The sequence below is a fragment of the Lepidochelys olivacea genome (genome assembly GCF_965140295.1).
Source record: "Lepidochelys olivacea isolate rLepOli2 genome assembly, chromosome: 2".
NCBI classification, from domain to species: domain Eukaryota; kingdom Metazoa; phylum Chordata; order Testudines; family Cheloniidae; genus Lepidochelys; species Lepidochelys olivacea.
In genome coordinates this window covers 209531206-209553844 of record NC_140412.1, presented here as the reverse complement: position 1 = coordinate 209553844, position 22639 = coordinate 209531206, and the positions used below count along the sequence as shown (strand labels likewise).

Here is a 22639-nt window from a genome sequence, read left to right as displayed (position 1 = left end):
TAATTGACCTTAAGACATTACTTACTTTGACACAGACTCAAGTATACCTCTAGCAGAATCAGCAGAAATGAGGTAGGATCTTAAAAGTGGGATTAAGTTTTTGTTATACAGAATTTAAAACTTTCTGTTCAGGATTGTTTGAATACAGAAGAGAACAGTGACACTTCATCATGAAAGCCATTGAGCTGAAGTGTTTATTCACTTCAAGGGAAACTGCAAAGCATTAGTTCCAAAACATTAAAAATGCTAATAAGGGATTTTAAACCAATTAGAATATAATTATAGACTTAAAATATTAATATAAGATTAAACTTAGAAACAAGGTATGATTGAAATCCATTTCTCCCTCCCTTACCTGCCAAGTTCTGAATTCAAAGTTCTGTCTTTCCGATAGCAAATGCACACCCTAGCCAGCCCGCCCAGCAGTGCAGAGTTAGGTGGTTAGCCCAGGAAATGAAGAAACGTGAAGTCCCGTCTTGGCGATAAGTAAAGGAGAAATGGCTCTTCAAAAATTTCACTTCAAAAGGGCATTTGTGTTTTGACCAAATACACATCTCTTGCCCAGTTTGAGATCGCAAATATTTGATGGTGACTCAAAAAGCTTTACACAAAAAATCTGATTTAAAAAAGGTAGCTCATTCTGTTAATACTGTTGTAGTTAACATTTTGTTGGAAGACCCAGGACGTGTTCTCCCCCCCTCCAGGGGACGCATGTGTGTGTGGGCGGGAATATGCGGGATCACAGGCCCACATCCTGATTTGCAGCTGGACTTGTACTGCTGAAGCTGGCTGCCCTCACTCTGCACCTCTCCCCCACTAATTGGCAGGCATAGGTCATCTCTGTGTCCCCTCATGCACTTACAAAATGTTGTGAAAGCAGAATAGATATTGTGCCATTTGTGTTAATCAGTGAAGCATGTTAGGATATAGATATTCAGGCCTGTCTGTAAAGGCTCTAAGAATTTAGGTGTATTCTTATCACTTGGCTAGTTAGAGGTATAAAAGAAAGAATCAAAATCACTGTCTGCCAGTGTAAGGTCCTTCTCTTACTGTGACAGTCTGAGGCCCTGTTCTTAGGCGAAGGCCTTTGGCTAAGCAACAGAGGCAGACATAAGCCGGGAAGCGAACGGTCACCTCCTCACATTCCAAACTAGTCACATTGAAAGAAGGTGCTATTGGGCTGTTAGGAAAACAATCCTGTCCTGATAGTGCCTATTGCCTCCAGAGAAAGGGAAGTGCCTAGAAAATGAAAAAGGAAACTTAGTTTGATAGCATCCTGTCTGGCAAGAACTCACTTATCCATAGCTGGGATATAAAACCCTCACTTCTGTATTGTTTTGTCATTATAGTTCCCACTTTGCTATTGTTTGTCTGTATAATCTCTGTCTGGTTCTGTGATTGTTCCTGTCTGCTGTATAATTAATTTTGCTGGGTGTAAACTAATTAAGGTGGTGGGATATAATTGGTTACATAATCATGTTACAATATGTTAGGATTGGTTAGTTAAATTTCAGTAAAATGATTGGTTAAGGTATAGCTAAGCAGAACTCAAGTTTTACTATATAGTCTGCAGTCAGTCAATCAGGAAGTGGGTGGGAATTGGGAACGGGGTGGGGAAATTGAAATCATGTTTAGCTAAAGGTGGAAATGGGAACAGGGACACACATAAGGTTCTGTAGTGTCAGAGCTGGGAAGGGGGACACTAAGGAAGGAAACTGGAATCATGCTTGCTGGAAGTTCACCCCAATAAACATTGAATTGTTTGCACCTTTGGACTTTGGGTATTGTTGCTCTCTGTTCATGTGAGAAGGACCAGGGAAGTAAGTGGATGAAGGAATAAGCCCTCTAACAAAACATATTAGTTCCACAACAAAACAAAAAAAATCACATTTTAAACCTTTGAGAGAGAAGACAGGCAATACAGACCAGAACTAAGCTTCTCCCTTAACTAAATTTGCAGGAGAATCAGATACCTAAGAATGGCTACTCTGTTAGGACAATGGAAATTATGTCAAACACAGATCACAGGAGCTAGTTATGTTTTCTTTTAAAAACCTGCCCCTCTGTGCTGTAAGCACAAGAAATGAAAAAGTACTTTCTGCTCTCTTAGGCTTAAGAAAATCCATTGTGTTCTGTTTCGGTTACATCTCATGTTGCTCAGAATTGGAAAGGTATGTTTTTTTTTTTTACCATCCTTTCAAATGAATTCGGGGTACGTGCTGCTTTATCCAGTAGTTCGCTGTATTCCAGTTCTTCACAAAGTCGCTGAAGAGTGTTAAGTGGCTCATTTAACTCAACAGGCATGGCCACCTTGGAGAGATCCTTCCCTATATTGTTTCTCAGGATATTCCACAGGCTGATGTTACTGGTATTAGGACACGGAGCCGGCAAACACGTTCTCCGCTTGGAATGGCTTTCCATCCCACTTTCAGCAATGCAATCTGGAAGGAAATGCCAGAAGCACATTAAGCAATTCATTGTTTTCTTACAGTATCATCTCTTTTGAAAACATTATGGATGTATTAAAGCATCAGCAATTTCCTTATCCTTCAGACAAAGCTTCGCTCCCCATGTGACTCAAATATTGACTTGTGGTTTGAAGATATCTGCTGTACACTGATCATTTAAAACAAGATTTTAAACCAAGCAAGTTTTATGCAGATATATATGAAGCATAAATGCTTGAAAAGAATCCCTTGAAATGTTCTGTAAAAGCCTAAAAGAGTAGGTCTACACTGCAATAAAACACTTGCAGCTGGTCCATGTCAGCTGACTTGGGTCATGGGGCTCGGCCTGCAGGGCTATAAAATTACAATGTAGACATTTGGGCTCAGGCTGGATCCCAGACTATGGGACCCCAGGAGAAGGGAGAATCCCTGAGTCTGAATGTCTATACTGCAATTTTATAGCCCCGCAACTCAAGCCCTGCAAGTACGAGTCACTTGGTATAGCCCAGACACGGGTGTTTTAGTGCAGTGCAGACATATCCACAGGCTCTTAGAAGTTACACCTCTAAAGAGCACATATGATATCTATCTTGTTTTACAAGAGACTGATTCATGTACATTTAAGTAACAAAAAAACGCCTTCCTGACAGATCTTCAATTAAGCGGACATTCTTTTTAGAAGACAAAAATGTGCTTTCCAGAACCCAAGTGTGAAAACACCTCCTCCTTCATCTCTTTATACTGAATTAATAGACTCCTCATATCAGGAAAAATCTGTTGCTGGAGGCAAACACCAGATATTTGTTGGCAGGCTTTTCCATGATGCTCATCAGAGTACCCAAATACCTCACAAACATTACTGAATTTAGCTTCACGACACACCTATGTGCTGGAGAAGGCCACAGGAGGACTATGAGTTTACTTGACATTCAAAAGGATAACTCACACATCCAAGAGAACGGCTGAGCTCTGTGTTGGGGTGTCAGAGCAATCTGGGCATGATAAATAGTTCCAAGTTTTATAGTAAATGACTTGAGATAGATTTTAAATAAAAACCACACCACAGGGATAAGCCTTAGCCCAGAGAGTGTGTCACAACATGAACTGGCCTGAGTAGAATACTTGGATTAGCTATATCCTCACCCTATTTGTCTAAACCATCATCAGGTATATTCTCCTCTCACCCCTCCCACTATCTCACCAGCTTATTTTCAATCAATCACCCTGAACAGCGTCTATTTGTTTCTACAGCGCCCATCTCTGATCCTGGTACATTTGGGTGCTGCCTCAGTACATCATTTCCTCCTTTTCCATGTTGTCTTCCCCACATGAGTCTTCAAGGCCACGTCTCACTCAGAGGGATGGATACGACTGCCTCCATAGTCTGTCTACACTTTCCTGCAAAGCATTGCCCATGAAGATAGAGTTTGTCCATTTTTAAAAAGTTCTCCACTTTGTACTAACACCAGTAAAACTCCACTGGTGCCTGCAATGGTGAGAGGGTGGTAAAAATATAGTGGCCATCTACATTACATTGTCTAACTCTGCTTAGACCATGCCAAAATGACACTGTAGAAAAGTGGCACCTGGCTGGGCTACGCTATTGCTGCCAACTTTGCCAGCACTGTTTTAAGGGCACCAGTGAACTTCCAGAAAGTTGCCAATGCACACAGTCACAGCGCTGCCCAGAGCGCTCTGCCTCTGCGGTTCTCCCAGACACTGATTACCCAAGAATGAAGGACTAAGAGTTTGAACTCTCATCCCTGCATGGTAGCTATGACAAACAACACAGAATAGGTGAATTATAATTTATTGCACATTATTTTCCTGCCTACATGCAATCTGTCATAATGCTAGTTTGCATAAAAGACTGCAAGCATCCTGAACTTGAGAGCCCACCTGGGGTAAGAAAACAATTAACATACTTGAATGACTTCCCTTTCAGAAAGAGGTTGACTCAGACCTTCCCATGGGGGAGGAAGACAATTAACATCCAAAAAAAAAAAGAAAGACTCAGCCCAAAAGGAAGCTGTTTTCCTAGACCCCAGCAGGGAGGAGATCTCCTTTGAAAAGGCAACAAAAGTGATAAAAATGTATTGTGGTTCAAAACAGCTCTTTGAAATGGGATGCTGTCACACCCTTTGAAACCCTCAGATTGCATAGCAAGGACTAATCAACTGAACTAAATAGTTTGGGCTACATCCTCAGCTGGTGTAAGTTGTTGTAGCTCCATGGAAGTCACCAAAGATGTGGCCTATTAAAAGCAATATCAACAGCTGTAAATACATCAGGGCATACATAATCCGAGATAAACAGCAGATGTATAGTCTAACCATGCTAATGGAGGCTTGACACCAAGGCTAGCTTTTTCAGTTAGGCACTTACATCCATACTTTGGGTGCCTACATACAATGTTCTATTTCCAGAAGTGCAGATTTTTCAGTGGCCGCTGGTTTCATTTAGAGTTGTGGGTGTTGAGCACCTGTAATAATCAGGAAGCTTCTTTCAGTGTCTAACTTTAGGAGTGTACATTTGAAAAATTTGGTGATGGTTTCCTAGAGCTGTAACAGATGGTCTTGCTACACAGTGCGGAAGATCACGGACATGCTGAGCTGTCTTGAGAGCTAGATTTTAAGAGCAGATGGGACAATTATGATCAGCTAGTCTGAGCTCCTGCAGAACATAGGCCACTGAATTTCACCAAATGATTCTTGTATCAATCCTATAACTTCTGGTTCAGCTAAAAGCGTATCTTCTAGAAAGACATCCAATCTTGATTTAAGCTGAAGTGGCAGAGGGAGAACAGGGAACCAGGAACTCGGCATGCACAGAACTTCTAATACGAAAGTTATAGTTCCAGCCTCTAACCCTTGTAACCAAATAACTCCTTAGTGCAGCTTTCCATAGTCCAGGAAAAGAGAAAAGCATATTTATATGATGTTGGTTTTATGTATTTCTTCCCATTCTCTTTTTTAAAAAGAATAATCATTTTGAATGAAAAATGCAAGGTCCCCATGCAATCAGCAAGATATTTAAATGAACACAATTAGGGCTGTCAAGTGATTAAAAAAATTAAATCACAATTAATCGCACTGTTAATCACAATTAATTTCACGATTAATCACACTGTTAAACAATAGAATACCATTTATTTCAATATTTTTGGATGTTTTCTGTTTTCAAATGTAATTGAAATCAATATAACAGAATACAAAGTGTACAGTGCTCACTTTATATTTATTTTTGATTACAAGTATTTGCACTGTAAAAAACAAATAGTATTTTTCAATTCACCTAATATGAGTACTGAAGTGCTATCTCTTTATCATGATAGTTGAGCTTACAAATGTAGAATTATGTATAAAAAACACACAAAATCCAAAAATAAAACAATGCAAAATTTTAGAGCTTGCAAATCCATTCAGTCCTACTTCTTGTTCAGCCAATCGCTCAGACAAACAAGCTTGTTTACAATTGCAGGAGATAATGATGCCCGCCTTTTGTTTACAATGTTACCTGAAAATGACAACAGGCATTCTCATGGTACTGTTGCAGCCATCGTCGCAAGATATTTACGTGCCAGATGCGCTAAAGATTCCTATGTCCTTTCATGCTTCAACCACCATTCCAGTGGACATGCGTCCATGCTGATGACGGATTCTGCTCGATAACCATCCAAAGCAGTGCAGACTGATGCATGCTCATTTTCATTATCTTAGTCAGATGCCACCAGCAAAAGGTTGATTTTCTTTTTTGGTGGTTCAGATTCTGTAGTTTTCACATTGGAGTGTTGTTCTTTTAAGACTTCTGAAAGCATGCTTCACACCTCATCCCTCTCCGATTTTTGATGGCACTTCAGATTTTTAAGTCTTGAGTCGAGTGCTGTAGCTATCTTTAGAAATCTCACATTGATACCTTCTTTGCGTTTTGTGAACTCTGTAGTGAAAGTGTCCTTAAAATGAACAGCATGTGCTGGGTCATCATCTGAGACTGCTAGAACACGAAATATACGGCTGAATGTGGGTAAAACAGAGCAAGGGACATACAATTCTCCCCCAAGGAATTCAGTCACAAATTTAATTAATACATTTTTTTTAATGAGCCTCATCAGCATGGAAGCATATCCTCTGGAATGGAGGTCGAAACATGAAGGGGCATACAAATGTTTAGCATATCTGGTACATAAGTACCTTGCAATGCCGGCTACAAAAGTGCCATGCAAATGGCATTTCTCACTTTCTGGTGACATTGTAAATAAGAAGAGGACAGCATTATCTCCTACAAATGCAAACAAACTTGTTTCTCTTAGTAATTGCCTGAACAAGAAGTAGGACTGAGTGGACTTGTAGGCTCTGAAGTTTTACATTGTTTTGTTTTTGAGTGCAGTTATGTAACCAAAAAACAAAACAAAAAAAAATCTATATTTGTAAATTGCACTTTCACAACAAAGATTGCACTACAGTACTTGTATGAGGTGAATTGAAAAATACCATTTCTTTTGTTTATCATTTTTACAGTGCAAATATTTGTAATAAAAAATATACAATTTGATTACAACACAGAATAAAATACATGTGAAAATGTAGAAAAACATCAAGATATTTAATAAATTTCAATTGTATTCTATTGTTTAACAGTGCGATTAAAACTGCGATTAATCACAATTAAATTTTTTTTTAGTTAATAGTGTGGGTTAACTGCGATTAATCGACAGCCCTAAACACAAAGACTACATCTGCACTACAGACCTTAGAGCGGCACATCTGTACAGCTGCAGCTGCGTTGGTGTAAGGTCTCCTGTGTAGCCACTCTATGCCGGGAGTAGAAAGCTCTCCTGCTGGCCTAATTAAACCACCCCCAAAGAGGGGCGGTAGCTATGTTGGCAGGAGATGCTCATGTCAGTCAGGGTTGTGTTTTCTCACACCACTTTCTGACAAAGGTTTTGCTGACAAGTGCTAGTGTAGACAAAACCAAGAGGAGGAAAGTACTATGGTCATACACCAGGCCTATCAGTGTAGAGTTATTCTTACATTTCTTTAAATAAGCTGCATTTTGTTAACCGTAACTATTCTGTGGATTTGAATGGTATCTAAGGGTACAAGTTTGTATTGAAGATCCAGAGTGATGAGAAAATATCTACCTTTTAGTGAAGAGATAGGACCTGGGGTTAGCTACTCCATAGGGTCCCAAGGTCATGGAAAGAAGCTTGGGAGCAGCTGCAGGTCTCTGCAGAGAGGTGACAGACAGCAGACAAGTGTCTATGCTGATACACAGCAACCCTCCCACCTTAAAATGATCAGAGCACAATTGACTGCACTAAGAGTATCCAAACAACAAAAACACCACTCCAAAAACAGTTCAAATCTTAAAAGGAAAGCAAAAACTAGCCAATGTCTACGTCTTGAAATCTGTGATACCAGAGTGATTTCTGGTAAGAAAATGCCTCTTCTCAGAATAGGATACAACAAAACACCAATCTTACCCAAAGTTTGCCTTTCATTCTCAATGTCGTTACTTAGGTTATCCTCTGAGATGTTATCACTTATATCACTGGCATATGAGTCATCATCGGATACCTGGTGGGCAGGGGAAGGAAATAATATAAATAAGTTTGCATTATGCTACTCCTGACAACTGTTATGATGCTTTGTGAAATTAACGGAAAAAAGATCCGTCATTTAAAGAGATCTGTATTGTTTTCTCTGTGTTTCTGTGCTGCATAGAAGCAACAGGTAAGCCTAACAATACAAATAGGTGTACAGATCACAGATCCATCACTAAAAGGATTTCATAAATCATTACTAAATTATTATTTTATTGAATATAAAACTTGTTTTCTTTGATCCTGAAAAATTAGAGAGAGGCCTTTCATGAAATTCCAAAAAGCTTATAAAACTTAAAGACTTATAAGACTTTCTTATATTTCAAGAAATAGAAAACAAAGTTTAAAATTGCATGCTGCAGTAGCATCTGCCATAGGTCAACCTACAGGTGCCGCAAGAAAAAAAACGTACAAATACACAATAGTTTGATAAAATTTCTTGCAGCTCCTGTAGGATGACTCAGGACAGATGCTGCAAAAATACATTCCTTATATTTATTTTAAAATCAGGTGTGCAAGCTACGTTGCCTGTTCTCCCTCTTCAGCCACCTCCCGTACATACTTTTTAACTGTTTTATTTTTTTAAGAGAGTAGCAAACAATTAAGTGTATGTGACGTTGAAATCCTCCAAAATATTTAATTTGTAGTAGATCAGCAAGTTTGCAATTACCACGCAAAAAAGATAAAAGGTTAAATATGTTGAAATACAGTACATCAGAGAGATATTCTGATATTTGTGCTCAGACCTCGTTTTCTGAAGAACTTGCAGACAGCAGGACTTCTTGAGCATCAAAAAACTCTGAGAGAGAGTCCGTGACAGACAGCCTACTTTCACTGGAGAGCTGGTGAACCAGGCTTCTGCTTCTTTCTCTTGAATTTTCCTGTTTAAAATAAATAAAAGGCTTTTAGGGAAAAGTATGGTAAGTAGCAAAGTGCACATGTACGTACAAACCAACAGATATACGACTCAGAGAGGGCTTAAACGTTGCCACAGATGAATGCATGCGCCCTGCACAGTTTACTGTAGCAAGCATGCATTTCAAAGAGGGGACAAGCAGCAAAGTGCAGAAGAATCAGACACACAAATGACAAAGTGAAGCTCAGTAATGTGTAGTTTGCAGAATTAGTTACTGCTCTTGCGTATGCATCTTTTTTTCAAGAACAGCTCTTAAAATGTTGTAACAGTCAAGTGATCCGTTGAGCTAAATGCATGCGTGTACATAGTTTCCCCATGAAAGGAAAGCAACTACAAAAACTCCGTTTATTGATGTGGACCCAACAGCAAAATGGGAACAGACATATGCATGGAATTAAGCGGCAGGCCACAACTTTTATTAAACTTTAACACAGGGGAGGGGCATCAGCCACACATCACACAGACTCTTCTATAGCAGGCACTTAATTGGTTCCAGTGCAGGGTTACAGGGCTCCTTACCATATAACCCACAACATGGGGCAGCTCTCTCCTCAGCCTCCCCTCTCCTCCCTCCCACCAAGGAGGCGGCTCTCTTAGAGTCTTAGCAGCCTCCCCACCACAAGGGGGAGGGACTTTGCAGCAAGGTGGGGACCTCAGCCCACAAGGTCTCACCCTATTACATGAGCCCAAGGTCTATCACCAAAATCCCAAGACTTTTACTTCTGGGAATGCCTCATTTGATTCTCTTAACTGCACTAGAAAAGCCACAGGGGGTGCCAGCAACTAGCCCCACCCAGTCATGCAGGTCAGTATCACAACCCCTGCCCAATCCACACCTGAATGTATTGTAGCCATATGTCAGCATCTCCATCTGTAGGATGTAGGCCATCATCCCCCAAAACTCCTGGCTGATTGTAATGGATATGGCACTAAATGTAAGACTCTCCCCTAGCCTCTGCAAATTTGTCATTTATTTCCTCCCAAGCCTTGTTTAAAACACAAGATGTTCAGTGAATTGGCATACAAAGATTTACAGGAGCCAAAGAGTATTCTAAATGAAGGTCTTGCTTTCCTAGCTATCTTCCTGCTGCTAGGCCACTTATGCAGCAGTAGTACTGCACCCAGTCCTCATGTGCAGCACCCCCTGTTAATGAAGAATATCATATTACCAAGGTTACTTAAAGGAAATAGCCTTTGCTGTGGGATTCATAGCTGAGTTTATACATTATAATGGGGATTTAAGACCACAGCAAGTCTTAAACAGTCTTTGTGTACTTGGCACAGTGACGCTGTTGGCAGGCTAGTGATGGCAGGAGAAGCACCAAGAGACTCATTATTTTGGACTATCTACTGGGTATAGAGAGGGAAAAGTAGTGGGTAGGAACAAGCGTCCTTGTTCTTTAACACCTCCACAGCTCCTGGGGAGAAGGACAAGGTGGCTTGCTGAGCACGTTACTGCCCTCCAGTTTCATTCTGCATATGCCTATGTTAACTGTAAGATCCAATATAGAAGAACATACTTAACTAACTGGTAGCCTAATAAATGGCTGCCCCTGCTTAGGTAACTGTCAGGGAACACACTCAGTGCAATGAGTTTTAGTGACTGAGCACACGATAAATAGCTCACATCTTCCCCTTATTCCATCATCCGGGGCAGCGTTGTGTTGCAAGCATCTACCACCTTCGTCTGACCAAGGCAACACCAATGTCCACTTGCTTACCACCTTCTTTGATGCAATTCAACCATTGCTTCCTCAGGGTCTCTTTTCTTACTTCCCTCTCCTGCTATGTTATCTTCCCCAGGCCCTCTTCATTCACCATCTATATGTATCCAAACCAGCAAAGTTGTGCTTCCTAGATTTTGCCAGCCACATCACAGACTTTGCAAAATGAAAGCATTAGAATGGAAGTCAATCTCTCTCTTTGTGTGACTCTTTATTGCGTACTTGTGACACCTTAGAGACTAACCAATTTATTTGAGCATAAGCTTTCGTGAGCTACAGCTCACTTCATTGGATGCATATTGTGGAAAGTATAGAAGATTTTTTTAATACACACAAAGCATGAAAAAATGGGTGTTTTACCACTACAAAAGGTTTTCTCTCCCCCCACCCCACTCTCCTGCTGGTAATAGCTTATCTAAAGTGATCACTCTCCTTACAATGTGTATGATAATCAAGGTGGGCCATTTCCAGCACAAATCCAGGGTTTAACAAGAACGTCTGGGGGGGTGGGGGGTGGGAGAGGGTAGGAAAAAACAAGGGGAAATAGGTTACCTTGCATAATGACTTAGCCACTCCCAGTCTCTATTCAAGCCTAAGTTAATTGTATCCAATTTGCAAATGAATTCCAATTCAACAGTCTCTCGCTGGGAGTCTGGTTTTGAAGTTTTTGTGGTAATATCGCAACTTTCATGTCTGTAATCACATGACCAGAGAGATTGAAGTGTTCTCCGACTGATTTATGAATGTTATAATTCTTGACATCTGATTTGTGTCCATTTATTCTTTTACATAGAGACCATCCAGTTTGACCAATGTACATGGCAGAGGGGCATTGCTGGCACATGATGGCATATATCACATTGGTGGACGTGTGGCTGATGTTATTAGGCCCTGTGATGGTGTCCCCTGAATAGATATGTGGGCACAGTTGGCAACGGGCTTTGTTGCAAGGATAGGTTCCTGGGTTAGTGGTTTTGTGGTGTGGTATGTGGGTGCTGGTGAGTATTTGCTTCGGGTTGGGGGGCTGTCTGTAAGTAAGGACTGGCCTATCTCCCAAGATTTGTGAGAGTGTTGGGCCATCCTTCAGGATAGGTTGTAGATCCTTAATAATGTGTTGGAGGGGTTTTAGTTGGGGGCTGAAGGTGACGGCTAGTGGCGTTCTGTTATTTTCTTTGTTAGGCCTGTCCTATAGTAGGTGATGAAGTGAGCTGTAGCTCACGAAAGCTTATGCTCAAATAAATTGGTTAGTCTCTATAGTGCCACAAGTACTCTTTTTCTTTTTGCGAATACAGACTAACACGGCTGTTATTCTGAAACCTGTCTTTATTGCGTGAAAACATCTCATTTCAAACACCTGTAGATATTGGCCCTGAACCCATGCTTCTGAATCATGTAGCACTGCACGGCACACCATAGTTCTATACAATTAGGCTTTTAGTCTCAGTGGCATGTGCTGGTCATTCACGACCCCTGAGATGTTATTTCACATACTCCCAGCACTCTCCAGTCTGGATTGTATCTCACGTTCAGGCTTGCCATCTCCTTAACACAGCCGCCAAGCTACTTGAATTGGCCAGACTGGTTTAATGGTACTCCATTAAACTTTATATCCAGTTTCCCTGTGGCACTTTACTGACCCAAGTGACTTCAGTCTTAGGCATGGGATGGAAACTAGTATGACCGCTTAGCTGGTCATACCATGCATAAAGTAGCTTCTCACTTTTTCCCACTGGGATGTTTTTGCTGATGTCATCCATCAATATGGTAAACAGGAGAGGACTGAGGGTCAACCCCCGATGCAGTCCAACTTTCACTTCAAAAGGAGCTCGCTCCAAAACATGTTTGGATCATGTTGGGTAATCTACACAGTGCACGCACCATAGTTATTAAATTATGAGAAACTCCATATTTCCTCAGCACTGGTATGAGTATCCTTCTGTCCACTTTATAAGGTGCCTTTTCTAGGTCTATAGAAGCCCAGGAGCGATCCTGTTGGTACTCTAGCCCCTTCTCTATCAATTGCGGAATGACAAACATCTGTGGTATCTGTGGTTACTCATCCTTTCTTGAAGCTGAACTGTTCTTATATGGGGATGGCTTCCACCATCTTCTAATCCTAGCATCTAAGATATGTTCCAGTACCATCATCCCAGGCAACAGTAACTTTAATTCTTAATAGTTTCCACATTCACAGATGCTTCCCTTCTTATGTACTGGGATCAAGATAGACTTGCACCAATCTTGGGGGAATCTCTTGTCTTACCAGTCTGTTTTAGTCACTCTGCTCATCTATTTTATGCCTCTCTCTAACCCAAGACTTTCACCAGGTCCATGGTCACCTCATCACGTCCCACTGCTTTACCATTCTTCATTTTCCAGACTGCATTTCTCACCTCTCCCTCCGTTATGTCAGGCTCAAGCACCACATTAGGCTCAGATGCGGGCAACTCCACCTGAAAGGGGTTCGCCTCATTTCAGAAAGACTCAGAGTATTGTTTCCACCTCTCCTTTGCTTGTTCGGGTGTTACTAGCAGTCTCCTGTAGTCATCATTTACAAATGGTGTTGCAGCACCATCTTCCTTCCCTCTGAGTCTCATTTTTGTAATGCTATAGTAGTCTTTTTGCCAGCCAACTGTGGGTCGTTTACAAGCTCATTTTACAGGGAGCAACAGACGGAGGGAGGCATAGCTCAATGGTTTGCTCATTGGCCTGCTAAACCCAGGGTTGTGAGTTCAATCCTTGAGGGGGCCCATTTAGGGATCTGGGGCAAAAATTGGGGATTGGTCCTGCTTTGAGCAGGGGGTTGGACTAGATGACCTCCTGCTGTCCCTTCCAACCCTGATATTCTATGTTTTGTTTCTCTTTCTTTATGCACCACTTCCTTATTTTGGATTGCCACCTGCACTTCAGGGGTCCACCACCACTTCTCATTCTCCTTTCTTCCCTTCCTGCACCCCATCTTCCTTGTCCACAAACCTCTTCCACCCCCACAATCCATGATCTTTTGAGGTGGTTCCACTCCTCTTCATATGATGCCAAATCTGTTTCCAGCTACAAACCCTGTCCTGCTTACCCAAACTTCCCTGCCATAGTTCACTAACTCCCCATTCTTTGTTTGTTTCTTTTGAGCTGATCCTCCTTTTGAGGATAAAAAGCACTAGCTAGCCCAGTGTTATCTGCAGACATATTTGCAATAGTTTCCAGGTGTTTAACAGCATAAAGTTTTCATTCTGCAGCCTCCCTATTTTGTTCTAATAATCAAATCTCTTACATTTAATAGACTGTTTTAGTGCTTTATATTTTTAAAGCAATGCTTTAAGGAAGTGAAGTGCACTAGTGCCATATATCTGTGATGCTCTGATGAATTTGGAGGATTGCTTAATTGAGGTGCATTTCCATGGGAGCTTATGCCAGTCAATAAGATTCTACTGTACTATGAAATTCTGTACAAGATCAGTGAACTAACATACCAAAAACAGCACTGATTTTTCTTATACAAATTGTGATAAAACAGAAGAAGAAAAGAAAAAAAAAGGTATGACTTCACAATATTTAAAGCTTCATAATCTTCTTCTTTGTCAGGAGGAGGAAGGTATCTAATAATCTAAATCTTACAGGAGAACTCTTGTTCCTGGGATTGCGTATATGACGGACAACAATATTAAAAAGCAACAAGATGAACTAATTAGTCCCATCTGAGAATCTGGTAGTTTCTTACAATTTACTATGTGGGAGTTTTATTTTCTCTTCTTTACTTCATAAGACTCCAAGATGAGCAATAAAGTAAAGTCATGAGCTGCTATATGGACAAACTAAACTTTTACCCTAAATCTTGAACTAGGTTTGCCCCCTCCCACACACTGGTTTGATTTCTACAGGGTCTATCATCATAATTTGTTACCAAAGTGCCATGATTACACCGGAGAGTGTAGAGAACAGAGAGAAGCTGTCGCTGAGTCAAAGCCCTGTGACATCATACAGTCAAAGTAAAAATAAGTAGTATATTTCTGGAGTATAACCATGGCCAGAGTGCAACCCGAGCTTAAGAAAGACATCCTGCCAATTTCTGGCATCAAGAGAGTTAGGATGAATAAAGTTGCCCATCCTGTGAAAATTCAATACTTTTCAACATGATAAAATCAATTAGCACCCTCCAAATAAATTAGATTTACCCTGAAAAATGACACAGGAAGCTTGGAATGGCAAAGTAATAGTATCCTTGAGTGCACTTAAATCAAATTTTGTATAGTGGCCCTTTCTCTTTCTCACCACTCCCACTGCTCTAGAGTACACTGCTCTAACAGTCTTCCAGAACACATTTAACTAGAATGAAACAGGTCCAGTGTAAGTGCCTTGGTCCTTGAGCTAACGAAGATAAATCCTGAGCCAAGTTATGGACAGTTTGTGAATGAAACATTAAAGGTTTTTTTCTTTATGAATTTAGGCATGTACTGCATGGTATATACATTGCTTCAGCACTGACCCATTGTCATGGCAAGGCCTTTTATGTATTAATAAGAAAATCTTTTCAAGACTAGGAGTTGGTCTGAGATAAGCTAACATCCAGAAGATCTGTTATACATTTTTGAAACATTGTTCAAATTCTCAAGGGGATAAAAAGCAAAGACCACTAGCACAATCAATTACACTTTAAAATCTACAAGTGTGACCAAAATCTAGCTCAAATGGTACATTATACCAAGACAGTTGAACTAACTGAATAAATGAATAATTTATTTTTTTTTAAATAAAGGAAATTAACTAATACTTTACAGAGGACATGAAACAAAATGAAATCTCCCATTCAACTTCTAATGAAACGTTTACTATACAATTGCTACAGAAGTTTCTTTGATTTAACGTTTAGGAAATCCACCAGAAACAGAACATGAACACACACGCACACTCTCTCTCTCTCTTTCCTTCAAGGGGTAACTTTTTTATTTATAAGTGACATTTGAGACATGTAGGGGACATCCTAGCTACATACAAGGAAAACTGAATTGCTAAAACTGCTCATATATCTCATTTTTCCATTGCTTTTTTTTTTTTAACTAGAAGAATGACCTATTTTTGCAAGTTATTAGCACTTATCTAAAAATATAACTAGCCCTGAGTGAAACACCCTGGCAGCTGATGTTCTGTACTAACAAGGAGTCAAACCAAATTCAATAGAACAAAATACACCCAAAGTACAATACTTAATGTATTTTACAGTAAAGTTACCCTTCCCCTTCTGCAATTACTTGGGTTCTGTGTTAAAGCTGCTATACGGGTGACAGTAGCAACTAGGGAACACAAGAATGATCAAGGAGAACAGACAGCGTTGAGAGAAAATAATGCCAGATAGAATGATGGGGTGACTTTGTTCATGCCTAAGGCAAGGGGCAAGTAACAGAAGGAGAACAAAGGACCTGCCAGCAAAAAGCAATGGAAGTGTTTAGAAAAACTGTTCTAAATTAATACTGCACAATGCAACATCATGTGAGCCACACGCATGAGGGAAGAGGAGCTCCTTTTGCTAATAAAACTCACTGCATGGGGAACAGAGGAACAAGACAGTACGCAGCTATGCAACAGTCGAAGTGTAAGGGTTTGTAGCAACAGACACCACTGAAACAGGAAATCCATACCCACCTTCACCAAACTGGGACTTGATTTTGCATTAGTTGCTGAATCAAGGAGCATAGACTCGGCATGTATTCTGCGTAACCGGTCTTTAAGATCTGTGTTTTGTGCTATGGCCTGGAACATTTAACAAAAAGTATTGTGGCTATAAAGTTTTCTTAGCTAATGTAGACAGTGGCTTCATTGTGCAAAAGGAGCAGAAGAAAACTTTGAATGAAGCAGAAAAAAGAAAAAAAGGTCACTAGATACATGACCTGTTATTGGTCCTGCATTTAGTATATCACAAATGCTTCAGACATTGCTCCTCTCTCAAACGTGAGTATTTGGGGGCGGGGGGCAGGGAAGAGGGAAGGGAGACTTCAAATAAACACAATGGGGAGATGGGAGGGATAGCTCAGTGGTTTGAGCATTGGCCTGCTAAACCCAGGGGTGTGAGTTCAATCCTTGAGTGGGCCATTTAGGAATCTGGGGCAAAAATTAGGGATTGGTCCTGCTTTGAGCAGAGGGTTGGACTAGATGACCTCCTGAAGTCCCTTCCAACCCTGATATTCTATGATTCTATGGGAAATCTTAGGCCACCAGAGGCTATACGCTGGTTTTTTAAAGTTTATGGGTCTTTTCCTCTATCCCCTTCTACAACTTATCCTGTCTAATCATGCCTGTTAATTCAAACTATTTCCCCCAGAACTATAAAGCTGTGCAATTAGAAACATGCATTTTCCTTTCAGCCTGACATAAAACACTTCCCTTCGCTTGCCACTGCATCACTGACAGCACATCCAGACTACTGGCACTTTCCCTAAAAGTAATCCCCAGAGCAGCCATATGATTGGCTTTGCTACTCTAAAACTGCCCCAAATCCACTTCTTTCTGCTGCATCAGAACCTGTGGGTTATAAACACTATGCTACTTGGGCAAGGATGGAGCAAGCAGTGTTAGAGAGCACAGGACAACCCTTATGCACCAGAGGCCAAGCGTGTTTCTCCAAGAACTCTAGTGATGGCAGAGGGACAGTTCCATTGGCAGAGTGGCTGGAACACTGGGGAACAGAAGTGAAAGTGAGGAAAGGCACTTTTCATATTTTAACACCTAAATTCAACAACATTAGGTTTTGTTCATGTAGTTTGCGCAAGATCAAACAGAATTATGAAGTTAATGGGACTAGCTCTGTCTCCCTCAAACGGAGAAAGATATTGTGAGACTTTGTTTAGTGCAAATATTTTATTACTAAACATTCTGAAATTATATATATTTTTAATTTTTGAAATTAGTTTTCACGAACAGTTAAAACACAAATTTCTCCATAGCAGTGATAACGGAATGCCCCATTCTATACTCCATTTCAGAAGCAGATATCTCTTCAAATAATAATAATAAAAAAAAATAATACAAAGGTGATCTATTATGAAAAGAAACCACTTATATATAGCATGACGACACTGTACCAAATGGGAATGTTTTCTTTACATTTAAACATGAGTGGGTAGTTTTTAAATACTGAAGACAGACAGACGGGGAGGTGAGTTCACTTGTTTCAGTCAGGATGAAACAAAAAACAAACAAACCCCTTATATCAGGTGCCTAAGACCCTGACAAATATTCCCTCACCATTTCATAAACAAGATGAGTTGTTAATTTTAGGAAGGAAACATTAAACATTAGAAGATTTGCAGAGGCACTATGAAACGTTTCCTTCCCGATATTTACCCTTCTGGTAATAGAGCCTTCATTAAGTCCTTTTGAGTGTGTACTTTCACTGCAGAAACTGGATGCCATTGAAACTCAATACCCGGAAGCCATAACTTTTTGGCCAAGGCTCTGTTTAGTTCCCAAATAAGTGCTTCTGAAGCTGAATTTACAACACAAAAATCTTTAAACAACTTCACTAATAAACTTGATAACTTGGAAATAAACTTTCCCTTAAACTGCATATAGAACATATTTAAATAACTATATAAAATTAGTTTTGAGAGGTTACAAAGGCAGCATCGATGCTGGATAAAATGTGAAGTCTACAGTGTAATCTAAGTGGGCGTGACGGACTAGTGGACACACCATTCCCCAGAAAGGAAGTTTTCAGCTAAGAACGTTCAATTCTAGCTCTTAGCATTTCCACTAGACCTGAAATGTCTAGGGAATAACAAACTATAAGTAATAAGATAGGGCAGGCTCAGATAAAAGCATATAATCTAAATAATAGTGCAACCCAAAAACTAAAGTCATTTTAAGGAGCGTATGTATGGACTGCCTCTTGGACACTCTTGCTTTCATATGTGGAAGACTGTACATCAGTTGCATAATGTATGGTGAATGTAGACATGCATAGCTAGGTGGCCTCTGCATATATGTGCCGTTGCCTGAGACCTCTCAACCCTGGTGGCTGATACTCACCTGATTGAACAGGCTGTGATCCATCTGAGAACCGGATGCACAGAGATGATTGCAATGGTGTATAAAAGAAACTTGCGTCATCACAGATCCCAAAATTTTGAGACATGTCTGAATGTCTGAGAACTGGTCTTTTGGGGAATCTGCATGATCTATTCTGGAGTCTGATTATCCCTTTCTCTCTTGGTTTGTAAGTATTATAAGCGTCCTGTGGTGTCTATTTCCATTCTGAGGCTGGACAGTCTCTTTTAGTGTCCCTTCTTCAGGTTTGGGTGGATACAGTACTCCTAGAGAACAATTAAGGCTTTGGCTGTTGGTTCCCTGGATTCTTGAAGAGATTTGGTTCATCCTGGAATTGATAGAGCAGGGGGCCTGACAACCTAGCTTAATAATGACTGCCACTAGTGCTTAATTTGTAATGGAAGAGGTGCTGGGGCTCAAACAATTTTTTTATATTCATAACTGATGCAGCAAACAGAGGTACAGGAGCTCTGCTCTGGCAAAAATTCATTACTGTCTGCCCCTCAGTAGCTTCATGAAGCCTTTTGGGGTTTGTCCAGGTATAGGTCTAATCTGTATGAGAAACACAATCTCATAATGACCGCCCCTGAGAACCGGAAATGCTTCTGCCAGTTATAGTCTCTGGAGATTTTGCAGTTACTGCTGATCTTGCAGTTTCCTATTTTGAATGTGGATTTCTTTATCCATTTAATAAGGTACTGGGGGTTTAGTATAACCATCACTCTCCTGGGTCTCTTCCCATATGAAGAAGGTGGAGCAGTGCCAGGAGACTCTTCTGGTCAGATGGGTTCTATGGCCCTGAGTGAAGTATAGGCCATCTATCTTTTGGAAGGTCTGATGCTTGTCAGGGCTGAGTGAAGTATGGAGAGGGAGCTGGGAGGAGGACTATCACATATTCTTGCCACAAAATTTCTCAGACCCAGGTGTTTATTGTTGAAGCTGACCAGCTGGATCACAAAGAAGAGAAATACCCTCAATTCTGTGTTCAGCCTCAGTCATCTTCTCTGGTTACTGTGCAGGATTTTTTAGTCAGGAGGAGGAGGAGGGGGAAAGACAAGGTCAGCCTCCGGTGTTCTTGTTCCAGAATTTTCATTATTGGATACCATATATCTTCTGGGGGAAATCTCTGCTAGGAATACAGCCAAAGGACTGCTTACTGTAACTGGGTTTGAAATATTTCCTCTGGCTCTTAGAATAATTTGACAAAAGGTCATTTGCATGTTTCTATATTCCCTGCCAACACTTTCTCCAGTGTTTCCTGGAGATATACTGAAAAGAGCCAGCTCTCAGCCAGGAAGAGGTGCAGATGGATTCCTGACAACCCTATTATGGAAATGACCACCAGACAAACCACCTTTCATCTGCAAGCTTACAGGAATAATTATTCGCAAAAAGAAAAGGAGTACTTGTGGCACCTTAGAGACTAACCAATTTATTTGAGCATGAGCTTTCGTGAGCTACAGCTCACTTCATCGGATGCATAATTATTGGCTTTTTGAGTGAGTCCCTCCGATTTCCATGGTCTCAGCCGAGGTAGCCTCCCCTAACCACTGTTTTGCAGACCACAGCCCTGGGGGTGAAAAACATTGCATATATATTTAGTGTCTTATGAAAAATGTGGACACTGACATTATCCATAAAAGGACAAAAAAATCCTCTGGGTTGATGAGAGGTCTGTATTTTTTAAATGATTGCACCAGTACAACACCACTCTCATGAAGCAAGTAGGTGTCAATATTTGATGATGAAGGCCTCAGAGTCCTTAAACATATTTTCAGTTCTTCTTTGAGTATGTTTACTAGAAAGAAAAATCACCTTCTGATGGGAGCACCAAGGCCCCAGCTACAGAAGCCATCACTGAGTCTTCTTTCAGGATCTGAACCAGATTTTTTTTTCTTGATCTTGTTTACTCATCTCCCCCCTCTCCCAAAGGGATGCCTCCTCTGATCTATTCATGATTATATTGGGGCGGGGGGGGGGGGAGGGGGAGGAAATGATGGAGGAGGGAAAACAACACACACACCACCAAGAATCAATGAGTTTCAATTCAGAAGGTAGGTATTTATCTTTCCCCTTCAACTAGCTAGATGAACAGCACTAGTTATTACTAATCTACAGTATTACATAAGCAATGGAAAGAAAGAAAAAACTGACACCCTCCTATGTATCCTGTTCCTGACTTTTATGGTCTGCTGCAGAATGTTCTCCTTCCTGTAGCGTTCAGCCTAAGGAGAGGGATTTGTCTTTGATTATTTACTGCTCTTGGTTTGTTTGTGAAGGACAGGATTATTGCCTTCTCAGCAAGAGAGAGTACCTTTTGTTTGTGAGCTGAGTGCCTTTTACAGGATAAGATAGGAATGAGTTTGTCTTTCAGCCTCCCTCTCTCCAGAGCCAGGAAGAAAGTAGTAGAATGATTTCTCTCTCTTTAAATCTTCCTGATCACCTTCACAGCCTGCTACTCTGAGCACTTAACTCAGGCTGCCCAGAAATCCTTTAAACATCTTGGTAAGGACTGTGGGGATTTTGACTGGAGCTCTATTTAAAAAGAAGCAGATCTTAGCCAGGAAGAGTTTTGGTACTTGGATCATAACTGCTGCACTCTTGATGTACATCCACCCTTCCAAATGCCAGCAAAGAAAGCTCCTGGCTTCTTCCTGAACATTCCCTGCTGCATGGGATGATCAGGTTACTGCTGCACTATCACTGTCTCTAGCTTTACAGGCTGAGAACAGGTCTCACAGTGGATTCTGAGCTGAGGAGTGTAGAGCTTCACAGACGGAGCACTCTTTTCAGTGTGGCGTTCCCTTTTTTTAGTCCTATTATGCAACAGATGGGGATGGGAGCTGGCAGAGAGTTTTTCACAGGGAATCCAAGAGGAAGCATCTGAAGATCAGCCTTTTGGGAAAAGGTTACACACTCAACTAACTGACTGTCCACTCTGTGCAGAGAGCCTAAACTAAGCATTTTTTTCCCCTTACTGATTTAAAAGTAGTAAGAAAATAACTTTGGAAAATGACAGCTTGTACAGCTGTGACCTATCTAGTTCTCAGAAGCAGGCCTCATGGGAAGCAAACAGAAAGGTGTGGTCAAATGAACACAGCTGGCATGCAAGAAGCTTCAGCTGCCTCTGATTTCTGTGGAGAGAGGAGGCAGCTAGAAGTTGAACTAGTAGAGATGCTATGAGCTAGAAACTCTTTACCATTCGCTTTCCAGAATCTCTGCTTATGGAGTTACCACCTATGCTAACTCTAGCTGTGCACCAAGTTATATCAGTTCACCCACAGCAGAGTCCCCACCGCCTCCAACCAGAAGATTGCAAGATAAGTTACAATCTAAGAGAGAGGCAATGACAACTCTCCCCTCTCTGAAGATCAACCAATGTGAATCTCGGGAGTTTGATCACCAACAGTCTTGGGAGTGGGAATCTCAAAATCAATCTCAAATTGACTGCTGAGACTAAGCTGGTGCCAGACCAGGGATTGTATTTTATAGCAGTCTTTTCTTCACCAGAATCCAGTGAAAAAAGTTGATCAATGCAAAACTATGAACAAGCATTAGCGAAAGCAGAACTACTGTTTTTAGTTGCATTTCGATTCGTTTAGCAGGGGCAGCCAAAGGTTTCAGCCGCCCAAGAAATGACTTTAGGCCAAAGCATGTTGTCCAATGCCTGACTGCTGTAATACAAACCTCCCCACACCTTGGTGGTAAAAATAAAATAGAAATTTTAAAATTAGAATCTGTTCTCTGACCGTTCTGTTTATAATGCCACACGGCTTCATAATTTCACAGCTAGGATTATGAATAATTTCACAGCTATGATCCATCGGGTTATGCAGTTTCCAACAGCCATTTGTACTGTTAGTATAGTACGAAGCACCAAATTAGAGAAAATAGTAACTCTGGATCACTGTCA

At 40.8% G+C, this 22639-nt stretch overlaps 1 protein-coding gene across 9 annotated transcripts in view; it reads right to left on the bottom strand.

The window, feature by feature from the left end:
* The window catches only part of OSBPL3 (oxysterol binding protein like 3), a 136294-nt gene that overhangs the window by 26023 nt on the left and 87632 nt on the right, over positions 1-22639 (bottom strand). For 8 of the 9 annotated variants that reach the window (XM_084620605.1, XM_084620610.1, XM_084620607.1 and 5 more), the window contains 4 exons: positions 16327-16434; positions 8796-8930; positions 7930-8023; positions 2191-2441 (listed from right to left, as the gene is read on the bottom strand). In XM_084620605.1, coding sequence (XP_084476731.1) covers positions 2191-2441; positions 7930-8023; positions 8796-8930; positions 16327-16434 — 588 coding nt within the window. The remainder of the gene's footprint in view (positions 1-2190; positions 2442-7929; positions 8024-8795; positions 8931-16326; positions 16435-22639) is intronic. The other variant, XM_084620612.1, reaches the window with a different exon arrangement.